General features: G+C 43.0%; 1 protein-coding gene across 7 annotated transcripts in view; it reads left to right on the plus strand.

Moving 5' to 3' along the window:
• The window catches only part of ARID1B (AT-rich interaction domain 1B), a 439440-nt gene that overhangs the window by 305254 nt on the left and 121367 nt on the right, over positions 1-12819 (plus strand). For all 7 annotated transcript variants that reach the window (XM_059401329.1, XM_059401325.1, XM_059401328.1 and 4 more), the window contains one exon: positions 6058-6301. In XM_059401329.1, the coding sequence (XP_059257312.1) occupies positions 6058-6301 (244 nt within the window). The remainder of the gene's footprint in view (positions 1-6057; positions 6302-12819) is intronic.

The raw sequence follows: 12819 nt of genomic DNA on the forward strand, positions 1-12819 counted from the left end.
AGTTACCCGTAATGGAATCTTGGCTTGAGAAAAGGAAAGCGGTTCTTGGCTATATCATTACAATGAATTTTGACTCATGAATTTTCTTTGCATTTATCCTTGGCTTTGGCTAGGGGTTTGTCGTTTGTGGAGCTTGTGACTATGTTTAAATTAACATCAAACACTTTTTTTTTCCAGTTGGCCTCATACATCTTAAGGCTATGTGTTGTATATATTGTCACATACAATGAAGAGATAAATATTTGTTATTTGGACATGTTTAAATAGAAAGTGATATATATAACTTGGAAAGAAGATGCTTTTAGAGCCTAAAAATTACTGCTTTGAAGGATTTTTTTTTTTTTTTCATGGATTCTGTTTTTCTGTGCCTTTGCATTTTTTTATTCGTTGAGACAGGAAGCCTAAGCTTTTAACTCATTTGCTGTCTAGACAAATGAAAGCAGCAGGGACTTTGGTGGGCTGCACACGGGCTTTTGCGGAAAAGAAACCCGCTCACATCATAGAGAGTGAACAGAGTCACTGTGAGGTTTTTTCCTTTTGTGTCTATGTCAGTCCAATTACTGACTCAATTCTAATATCTGTTTCAAGGTGTATTTGTACCACATGTCCAAAATGATAGTTCTGAAATAGGGTTGGAAGGTATGAAGTGATTTCACTGTGTGTGAAGTATCAATTTTCTAAAGAACTAAGCATCTAATGAGGCCGGGAGTGGTTAGCTCAGGGATGCCAACTGGAGACAGAGGGCTGAGAACTCGTTGCTAAATTTTAATAGTGAAGTCAGTAGTTTTCACTAGAGCATCTATGGTGAATATTTAGAAAGACTTGCCCGCACTGGCTTACTTGGTATGGTGCCACAGAGCCCGTCCATTCAGTGGCGCGTTCACCAGCAACCGGTGAAAGCCATCCTCTCTTTAGCACCACACCTGGCACAAGGAATCAACACAGTCCCTAAGAAAGTTAGGCTCTAGCTGGAGAGAGAAGAAGAAAAAATGCCTGCCTGAATTTTATACTCAATATTCTAAAAAGGAGAAGAGACACGATTCCTGCTTTTGAAGATGACTGACTTTTTTTTAAAAGACCATTGAACTGGCATTTGAACCTGTGTGTCAAACCCATGGGAAGTCACACTGAGAAATCATTAACTGTATCCTATTAAAATCCTTAAACAAGAGACGTGAACTGGTCTCATTGATTGAAATATCTTCTCTGTTTCTAATTCAGTGTTTATCCTCGTGCTCTCCTGGGGCACTTCTGAGCGGGAGATGCCCGAATGTGTGTGCCGCTCTGCCGTGCTCTGTCAGAGATGGAGCCCGTGCCACCTGCTAATTGTACTGAGGACCACAGCTTAGAGTATTTTGGAGGTGATTTGCTTTTGTAAAAACCCACTTGTTTAATTAAACAAGGGAGTAAGATTTTCTGACTTATTCCCAGGTCTTTGACAGTAAGGCATCACCAGGATGGATGGAATTTTTCCTTGAGGAAGCTAACTTCCTAGATAAACTGAATTCCACCCAAACCAAAGATGCCTCTTGATGTAGTAAGTCAGAATATGCCAACGGTATTTCTAGGGAGGATCATGGATAATATGTAGACATGAGAGAGAATATTTATAATGTCGTATGTCTGTTCTGCATATAGGTAGGTCTCTAAAAACTCTTCCTGGGCTGTTCCTTCCCAGCATATTCCCATATCCCTCCCTCTGTCCCTGCCTGTCCCCTCCCTGTCCCACTGTATTGAATCAGGAACATATTTGTGGTCTATGTTAATTCATAAGTGTTTCTCTTGTCAGAGTCTTGATAGGATTGTTATTGCTCCCCGGTGGCATTTCATTCCAAGTGCAGTGAAATCTCTTGTACTTGTCACTTGGATTAGAATGAAAATTGTACATGGGCAGAGGGGGGAGAGCGGATGGTTTATGGAGGGAAGGTCTTAGCAGGGAACTTTCATTTAAATCAAATTTTAAAGGAAAACAAGCTTTTCTTTTGTAAGGCATTGATTTTTCCAAAAATAAATTAGCCATTGACAGTAGAAGTTATATTATTTTTGGTGTGCTAGAAAATATTAAATATCCCGAGTGCTATCAGATACCAAAAACCCAACCTAAGAGCAAGATTTTACCAATTCGGACTGTCCTGGCAAAATTCTGAATTTACTGTGTAAGAGCCCGGGAAGTCATTGCCTCAGCAGTCACTCCATCAACACAAAGGAAAGATGCCAGGAATGCGGTGGGACAGGGGGACTCCAGCCCCTTAAAAGAGTCCTTCCTGCAATTACCTTACCTGCCAGCTTTCCAGCAAGATAAATGGAAGCACTGTAGCTTGAAGGTGTCTTGGTTAGAATGAGATGCAGTAAGGTCTCTCTGTTCTTTCCAGGCATCATAGATCTGATAGTACTTATAAAAGAAGAATAGAGTTGGTGCCCTGCTGACTAAATTGTCCTCTAGAGGAGTATTAGTTACAGAGCTTCTTTGTTAACTAGGCTGAATGTTTAAACCACTGTTGAACTTCTTTTATTAACATGTTTTAAGATAGCTGTACATATGGATACCCCGAGTGTCTGCAGGGCGGGAATATTTCTCTATAATTTACATATAAAAGTTACGTGTATGTATAATAGTAATATAGAAATTATATCTTTTTATTACTCTTCTGTTACACTGAGGTCTAGTCAGCGCTGAAATTCTGATGACATGTGAACACTAAGAAAGCCACCGTTTTTATATTTTTCTCTTGGTACTTCCTCGATCAGCTTGTTGAATAACAGAAATGTTTTTCATGCTTTTGCAGCTTGAATGAAGCCTTCTTAACACCCATGCGTGTCACTTGTTCAACCATAACTTGGAATTTTAAGGGAGGACAGGGAAGGAATTTATAGGTCGTGCGGAGAATTTTACAAATTTCTGAGTAATTTTTTTTTTAATGAAGAAAGATTTGCATAAGATTATTTAACTTCAAATAATGATGTGTTAAAAAATCGGATCTATGTCTTTTCTGCTTAATCCCATATGTAGTATAATAAAAGATAATGGTTTTATATCTAGTTATCTACCAATTTCTTTTTCTCTAAAGAAGCATCAAATCCTATCCCCCACTCCCGACTGATTCTTGTCTGATTGACCTTTTGTTTATTAGTGATGCACATGCGTTAGGTATTAAGAGAGTGCGCCAGTACCTGGGGCCCACCAGCCAGCCTCGCTGGGGGCTCTCTGGGTTATTCAGGGGTCTTCAAAGAGAGCGCAGTTCTCTCTGGCTCCCATTCACTGTTTTCCCAGTGGATGCGGACATGCGGTCAGTCCCTGTTCTTGGGGAAGCTTCTGCAGTTCCTTCTAGGCACTGTGTCACCACACAGTTCAACGGAGGCCTGTCTCTCTTCTTCACCCCAAGGAACAGGAACAGGCGAAGGCAGGAGAGGCCATTCCACAAATACTGTAGCTCCCTGAATCGGGTTGGCACACGTTTTCCGAAAGGGCCCCAAATATTTTAAACTTTGTGGGCCCCGGGTCTCTGTCAGTCTCTGTTGTACCCCCCCAAACAGCTATGGGCCATACATTAAAGGAATGGCGGGGACAGTATTCCAGTAAAATGTTACAGACACTGAAATTACCTTTGACTTTTTTCTTCAGTCATTCTTCGGCTGGTGGGCAGAGCAAAAATAGGCAGGGTCCAGTTTGAGCCCCCGGCCAGAGGTCCCTCTGCACTTCTATGAATTGGTTACATCAGGCTAGGAAAGGAATGCCTCGGGAGCAGGGACTTAAAGAATTACCCAGGACCCCAGCCACTCTTCCACACCCCTGCACCCATCCTGGCCCTGAGGCCGTGCACGCAAGCAGTCAGCTGTCTGCCTGGGGAGGGGGGGCAGGACCCGCTAGAACTTGCTCTGTTTTCTCTTTCAGCAAGTCAGTGTCTGTGCACATGTACACTCTGCTAGCTTCAGTGTTGTTTCTAGAAACTCAGATAATTGCCTTGATTTCTGAAGTGAGTATTTTCTACGCTGTACATAGCATGTCACTTGCTTAATAACCTCCCTCTGTTTCTGACCCTGCTTCGCAAAAGCTGTGTCCGGTTCCAAGTCTGAATCGAACTATTGTTGAACCCGGTAATCAAGTCAAATACAGTGTTTTACCAGCAGAATATGTGCAAAATCACACAACTTGTGTGCCCTGTGTAGAAAGGTCTATATATATTTTTTCTCTGATTTCTGAAAATAGGATTCCGTTTGCCCATATTTCATTTTGGAAATCTAATGATACTTTCTCTAGTGGTGATGGGTTCAGTCTACGCTGGTACTGTTATGTTCATTATTCATAAGGACAGTTATATGACATTTAAGAGTACTCTCTACTTAGATGTCACTCTTCCTAGCATAAGAAATTTTTGTTTTTCTGTGGCATTCATTTTTGTGAGGTTAACATAGCTATTTAGAACGTATTTTTTTTAATCACTGGCAATTTTGCTATAAAAAAAAAGTTAATTATATGATATAGCAGATGGTTAACAGATATACTTTGCAGGAGACTGGGATCCTCATCCTGAGTTTGCTTTGTGACATTTGGGGGGGCCCTGAAGAGCTGTAACCAGCTGTGCTATACCTGCTCCCTTGTGTATTTGCTGGTCTAGATTCGTTCTGTAGATCCTAAGCATCTACCTCCACCAGTTTTCCAAGCCCTAGTTTTTAGAAGTCCCAGTAATAAGCAGTGAGGTAAAATTAAACATTAATAAAGTTGAATGAGTCGAGGGTATAAATTAGAACTGAATATGCTTGGTAGACAATAACATCACCCAGCATTTCTGATCCATTCTGCAGCATTTAGTCCTAGATCATCAAGACAAATAATTTCATACTGCAGCTCAGCCTTTCGAGCCTAGCCAGCACTAGCTCCGGGGCCCTGCCTGGATCTGCGGGCACTTGGTGACCTGGGAGCCTCTTAGTGACCTGGCTGACCGAGCGCCCGCTGGCGGGGTCCCATTCTGGGCCCTGGTGCCACAGTACTGAGGAAGGCCAAGCTAAAGTCTCTCCTTTCATTCTGACGGGTGCAGAAGACTACATTCTCCTTTCTCTTCCCTCAGCCTCCCTTTGTCCCCTTTAGCAGATGGTTTTGTCCTCAGTAGGGTAAGCTTCAAAAGTTACTGACTAGCTGAGTTGCAGTTTCTGTATCTGTCAAAGGGTGATTTTAATAACTGCCTTACAGGGTATTATGGACAAATTAGTTGGCACTTAAAATTGTTTGTTTTGCTTAAAATTGTAATAAAGAAGTAAGATATGACATAAGGATTCATTTCTGCCAACATAACCTCAAAGGGATTTATTTTCACAATATCATATAAAAATATACATATCACTGTTTTATTATAATGGCACTTATAGTTACTTAGAATGCAAGAATTTCTCCTCACAAGGTCTGGTTAAAATTTTGCTGCTCTAGGGGATGCTTGGGTGGCTCAGTCAGTGGAAAGTCTGACTCTTAATTTTGTCTCAACGTCGTGAGATCAGGCCCCAGGTTAGGCTCCATGCTCAGTGCAGTCTGCTTAAGATTCCCTCTCTCTTCCTCTCCCTCTGCCCCTCCCCCTACTCACTTACACGCACTCTCTCAAATAAATAAATAAATAAATAAATAAATAAATAAATGCTGTTCCATTAGAATATTATAGCTTGAAATTCAAACAGTCCTTCAATGTTGACTCTAAGTAGAAGGATCCAGAACAGTGGTTTTCAGTCTGCTGAAGCCACCATTCCATTCAGATGGTAAGTCACCGCCTCAAGTGCTCTTTGAACAGGTGTGTTGGACTACGTGCCGGCAGCTTAAAGGAAAGCTGTCGGATGGCTTTATGAAAGAGAGGTACAACTTTACTTTTTGGGGCTGGAACAGATTTTAGGGTTCAACTCACAAGAGATCCCCTGAAAGCTTCTAATAACAAGTAGCCATGCTCTGAATTTTGGGCTTTATCTAGAAAAACTGTCTCTGAAAGGGGCACTGTTACGACTTTTAAGTAGGTTTTTGGTCAGGTACGCGTCTGAATGTGTTACTCCATAAATATACGGTATTTCTGTCTTTCTCAGGACCTGTCTGGCTCCATCGATGACCTCCCCACGGGAACGGAGGCAACTCTGAGCTCAGCAGTCAGTGCGTCTGGATCCACGAGCAGCCAAGGGGATCAGAGCAACCCGGCTCAGTCACCTTTCTCTCCACACGCATCCCCCCATCTCTCCAGCATCCCTGGGGGCCCATCGCCTTCTCCCGTCGGCTCTCCTGTGGGCAGCAACCAGTCCCGATCTGGCCCGATTTCTCCTGCTAGTATTCCAGGTATTCACTGCCCAGTCATTACTATTTTACTGTGTGGTAGAAACAGACCTGGTGTTCGTCAAAAGCGACATGCACACCAGTGCTTTCTTACTGTTGAAAAACCTGGTGATGAGACCGTGGATTAGAAGCATAACTGAATTGTCACCAAAGCATTTGAGAGTTCCAGTTCCTAAAGATACTCAGCTAATGAATATAAACACTCAGTAAAATCACCAGTTACTCTGAGATTTTTGGTTTGGACATTGACCCCACGCTAGAAAATTATTTGTTCTCAGCATGTTTTGTAATGATTCTGTTCACAAAGATGCTCTGTTGGTAAGTGCCACCGAGGTGAGACTGTGCGCAAGGATTGGCCCCAGTTTGTACGGTTCTGTTCAATTTATGCCATGGCAGATCGTTGGTAGCCTGTGTTTCGTGCTGATACTCACCTGCGTTTTACTTGGCCTGCACACATTTGAGTCCTTGTTACTGATAGAAAACGGACCTTCTGATTTCGATAGGAGGAGTTCACGTTCCAGTAAACTCTTGGCATTCGTATTTCAGTGGTCTTACTGCTTCTGTATCTTCTGTTTCCTTTATCGTGTACATAGGCTTGTCTGTCTGTCTGTCACGTCCAGCTTTCTTAGGTCAACATCACCCATTTCTTGTATTAACAAACTGAATATAATTTTTTCCCTTCTAACTTTTGCTAACATTATCTAAGCACCTGCCAGAAAATGCCTCTTACTAATCCATTAGAACTAATATTAAATTGCTGATAAATTTGCCAATAGTTTACTCTGTTCTCTTGAAAGCATACATGGTAGTTTTATCCCTTCTTACCATTTTCTTTCTTTCATGTTTAAAAAATGCTTATGATGGGATGTTTTATATATAAATAAATAAATGTATATAAACATATAGAACATGCTAACCATGAGACATAACTTTCAAAGAATACTCCTAAGCCCCCCTGTCCAGTTTAAGAATTGGAGTATCACTGGTGTTATTGTGTCTACCTATGTGTTCCTCCCTTACCTTCAGACTTCTTCCTCTCCCCTGCCTCAAATACTCTCTGAATATTTTTATTAATTCTTTTTTGGGTTTTTTCCCCCAAGAATCTAGTATAAAAATTCATAGAGTATGTATCATTAGTTTTATTTAGTTTTGAGATTTAGAGAAGCGTATTTATAGAAACATGCTTAGAATGAATCGTTTTTCACCAGAGCTGAGACAGCCTGGGGGCAGGGAGGGCTGCTGTTAATAATCATGGGACAGCAGGCATAAACTAGGAAGGTTCTTGGCACAACAGGAAATGCGGTTACCCCCTTTGTACTATAAATGTTCTCCTAGAATTTACTTTTTTAACTAAATACTTTGTTTCTAAGATTCATCCATATTTTAGATAACAGCCATGATTTAGCACGTTTCGATGTTAACCTTTCTTTCAATAATGTTTGTGCTTACAGAGATTGTAGTAAAACCTCGATTTATCTGCTTTTAACATTTTTAAAGCTATGAATACTCTATATTTCAGAATTCCTGAGGCAGTGTTTGGTTATGAGATGGTTTCTGAAGCATCGCCTACCTAAACATAGGAAAGTCATGTAAGCTACCGCATTGGTCGAGCAAGAAAGCACTGCTTTCTAAATTGGGTCGAAAGCGCTTTTCTCAATAACTTCAAAGAAAACTTCTCTGAGGTGTAAAGATACTGTAGTTCTTTAAAATTCCTGACATGTGTAATTCACAGTCTGATGAATTGCGCATATACGTTTATCATTCCGCTGGGGATCTTGAAGCGTCCGTTTCACCCTTCGGGTTTTGATGTGGATAGAACACACCCCGCAAGAAAAGATCCCCCTTGGGACGCAGGAGGGCACAGTCCCTGGAGAAGGCGGCTCGGCGGGGCAGTGGCTTCCGGGCGCGCGGCTGTGTTCCGTCCTGCGCATGCGCAGGCCCTGGCTGCTCCCGGAAGACGCCTTGGAGGCCTGATGCTTAGGGTACCCGCAGGTGGGGGCCGGAATAGGATTCTGTGCCCGCTTCCTGGGAAAGGAAGTTTTTAGTAGAGGGTTCTCAGGTTCCTTGGAAATGTTGTTTAAAGCCTCAGTTTGTTTTTAAACTCTGATCAGAAATGCGAACTGCCCAGGGCTGCCATTTTTACTTCTCCCTCCACGCCAGGCGGCCCCTCGCTGTCTGCCTGGTCCGGGGAAGGGGCGACGGACGCAGCGCGGGGTCCATCTGCGGGGAGGAACGCTCCTCAGGTAGATCCGCAACCGTGTTTGCTGAGCACCGTGGAGGAGAGCACAGCAAACGGAACGTTTCTTTCGTGTTCGTGTTGTGAGAGGAGTGACCTGGGAAATGTGGTCAGCGGTTTCGGCACGTGTTGTCTTTTCTCCTGGGTGGAATCGCGGTAATATTTCAGCAGGACGGACTTTTATAATCCTCTGGACGCACCTCCTCTTACTGGTGCTCGCTTCCTCGCTCTGTAACCTTGGACAAGCCTCTGAGCCTCTCCGTGCCTCAGTTTCTGCATTTCTAAAGGTAATAGCCACCTGTCTTAGGGTTCCTGTAAAGTTTGGGCGTACGAATGCACCTAAAGTGGGCGCGGGGTGAGCACTCAGCGCGTGTTCGCTCTTGTGGTTACGGTTAATACTGCCTGGGACCTAGATCTAGGCTTGCCCCCCTGATGACTGTCCAGAGCAGCACAGTTGGTTTGGGCAGCGAGTCCTCAGATTCTTAATCCTGTGGTGTTCTAGTACAGTGCAGAAGACACGCATGTAAAGTTTCCGTGATGACTTGCTGTGTTTACTGAAGTCACTCAGTAGGACTGCCTTCGAGCTATCCATGAACGCACAATATGTGGTTTCACAAAGTTGAATCCATGTTTCTCCTAACTTAGGAAAAAAAAAAAAAAAAGGATGTAGTTTAGTGATTGATCTTCTTGGGGATTAGACCTGAGAAGGCCCAGGGGAGACCAGAACACAAAGGAAAACAAGAATCTTGCTTCATTTAGATCATAGGCAAATTGATCGTTGTGTGATGTGATGGGCAGGCAGTCTGATATATAATTTAACAATAGAGGTAATTTAAAATCCAGGGTTGGGCGCCTGGGTGGCTCAGTGGGTTAAGCCGCTGCCTTCGGCTCAGGTCATGATCTCAGGGTCCTGGGATCGAGTCCCGCATCGGGCTCTCTGCTCGGCAGGGAGCCTGCTTCCTCCTCTCTCTGCCTGCCTCTCTGCCTACTTGTGATCTCTCTCTGTCAAATAAATAAATAAAATCTTAAAAAAAAAAAAATCCAGGGTTATTTCTCACACTTTTGCATGTATCAAGACAGCATCAACTAATTGATCAGTACCATCTTATTAGAGGCCAGGCACAGTCAAACAGGTTGCTCACTGAACAATGACATGGCCCAGAGGGGTAAGGTAAATGAAGGTGAAATTCAGGCTACTCTCCTGTGGGAAGAGGTGCCCTTTTTAAATTCATACAGAGGAGTCACACCTCTATCCGCATGCTTGCCTTGGACCACTTGGTGGTCATCCTCTATGGCTTACATCCAGATGCTACCTGTTTCTCCTCCTCTGTCCCCAAAGCTGAACCCAGGGATGTTCAAACATCGGTTTTGGATGATGCTCATCATAAGACTTATATGTTATTATCTGAAGGGGATTTGTTAAAAATCATTCAGGTTTTTGTTGGAAAAAATTTTGGTCTTCTCTTTCCCTCCACATTGCCTATATACCCTTGTTTTGTTTTGTTTTGTTTTTTTAATGTATTTGTGTGAACTTGGTCATAGGTAATAAAACCATGTTTTAGGGGTGCCTGGGTGGCTCATGCCTTCTGCTCAGGTCATGATCTCAGGGTCCTGGGATCGAGCCCCGTGTCGGGCTCTCAGCTCAGCAGGGAGCCTGCTCCTCCTCTCTCTGCCTGCCTCTCTGCCTACTTGTGATCTCTGTCTGTCAGATAAATAAATAAAATCTTTAAAAACAAAACCATGTTTTAGAGATGGTCATGAAGTTCATGGTTCTTTTTTTATTTAACCAAATGCAAAGATACCTTCCCTTAGAGAATAATTAGGCCCATTAAGTAGTCTCTTCTTTTCTTTTTCCCATCCCTGGTCCTCATCTTGGAATTTTGTGAATCCATACATTTGATCTGATTTTTGGTATTTGCTTCTGAGTCTGTCCTGGTGAAGTATGGGTATCAGGTGGCGATCGCCTGCTATCCTGCCCAGGACCGGAGATCTCTAACTGCCGCTTTAGGAACGTCTGCTTGGAATTTCCATCCCGCTTTTCTTCTGTCTGTAATCCTGTGTTTTCTTTTCTCCCCTTTCCTTCCTCTTGTTCCCAGCACTAACTTGTTTCTTCTGACCTCACTTCTCTCCCATTACCTCCCGCTCTAGTTTGCTCCTGCCTCTCCGTGTGTCACAGATTGACTCTTTCAATCATTGTCTTTCTGGCAAGTCATTGTTAAAATGCGCAGCTGGTGTGTAGCCCATTGCTGCAATGGGGTAAAGCCAAACTGTTGTGGGGGCTTCTTCCTACTGTTGGCCTCCCAGTGTTTGTAAAAAAAAAAAAAAAAAAAAAAAAAAGAGCAATCATTTTTCTCCATCTCTATCCTGGTAAATGAAATTGACAGTTAATGAGAACTATCACAGAGGTAGATAAACAAAAGCCCAGGAAAGCATCCCGAATGGCTGAATCTGTTTCTTGCCCGTTAAACCATTTCTCCACCCACTGCAAATTTGCCCTCCTATCCTGCTGCCTCACAAACATTGTGAGTGTCATGGGAACAACTACTGTGATGCACGCTGGCACCGCATCGGCCCTGGCACATCCCTATCGGCCCTGGCACATCCCTAGCTCAGTGGGGCTTTTCCTTCCTGCGTTCTTTTGAAAAGCAGGATGGAGATTTTCTATGGTGAGTAGCCACATGGATTCTCCCTTTGTTTGCACATTATTGGGCTCCAGCCCTGAAGCAGTCTATAGTTAGAAGTTGAAGAATTTCAGCCCTGGTCGTTCAGTGTAAACCAGCGTCGGAGAAGCAAAATGTATATGTTCTACATTCCCCCAGTGCCATGATACATTTTCTTGTTTTTACTTTTTGTCTTCATTTCTCCCTCCTCTTTGTATTGGTGTATTTATATTTAGAGACAGCAGTGAAATATCTTCATCCTCCAGTTGGTAGTATGCATGTATATACACATTTAAATCAGGCAAATCTCATGTCGGGTGCAATTGATTTGAAAGGTCTGATGTTAGACACGTGGTTTCCTTCTAATAAATGATCCCGTTGTACTTTTGCTGCTTACTGGCTCACATCCTAGAGTTATTTACCTTGGGTTTAGGAAAATAAACGATTGGGTCTTGAATGTATTGTGTAGGTCTTACACTGGGCCTCATTCGTCCTAACACGTAGTGAAGCTGACACAGCACATCAGAATGCATTGCTGTTGCCAGAAGATTTAGTGGGTGTTAATTTCACTTGTCTTGCCTCCAGAGCTAACCATGCCAGTTTACCAACAAAGCAAAAATGTAAATAAGCCCAACTTTTTTTTAATTTTTATTTTATTGGCCAAAGGCTTTTGTCAGCTTTTTCCTCCATGTGCTGTAAGCAGCAACAGTGTTTAAATATTAAGAAGGGGGAACATACAGTGGGGAGTGGTGATGGGCAGGCAAAAATTAACTGTTCATAGCCCGATAAACTTTTTTTTATTTTAAGATTTTATTTGTTTATTTGACAGAGAGAGATCACAAGCAGGCAGAAAGGCAGGCAGAGAGAGAGAAGGAAACAGGCTCCCTGCTGAGCAGAGAGCCCAATGCGGGACTCGATCCCAGGACCCCGAGATCATGACCCAAGCCGAAGGCAGAGGCTTTAACCCACTGAGCCACCCAGGCACCCCAGATAAACATTTTTATAAAAACTTCAAATGTTCAGACTGCTGAAAATATTCATTAGTTTTGTTAACAGAGATCTAAGGATAGTAACTGTAAATCTTTGAATAGATTTTCCTAATCCTTTCTTTTCTTTTGGAATTGGCATCTGCACCAAGTCCAGTTTTAGGTGGAGTTAAGACCCTTTCATCTTTCATCTGACAGCAGAAGGGCCATTGATTATAACAGGCTATGACCAAAGATACAAATCTCTGGATTCACGTTGGATCCCGGTGAATACATACTTGCTTTCATCGCCATTCCTTCTGGCTTCATCCCAGTTGTTTCCTATGAGACCAGTCAAAGACCCCATCCTAAACAGATAAAATTTCTTCAAATATGAAAGTAAAACTCTCTCTTTGAGTTTTATGTGCCTTGCTGTTTGAGGTCTCCTTTCCCACATTGCCCCTCCCCAGCCTGACTGCCAGATGGAAGAGTGAGCACGTGAGACAGAGAAAGCGCACGCGAGAGGCTGTGGGTCAGGGCTGCTTGAGAGCGAGAGACCGTGAACGAGGCTGAGCGAGGTCTTTCATTCATCTTTCCGGAGCGGCCCTCGTTGCTCCCATCTTTAGCTCTTCATGCCTTCCCTTTCCCTTTCTGTGCTGT

This window comes from Mustela nigripes, chromosome 5 (assembly GCF_022355385.1).
Source record: "Mustela nigripes isolate SB6536 chromosome 5, MUSNIG.SB6536, whole genome shotgun sequence".
Taxonomy (NCBI): Eukaryota; Metazoa; Chordata; class Mammalia; order Carnivora; family Mustelidae; genus Mustela; species Mustela nigripes.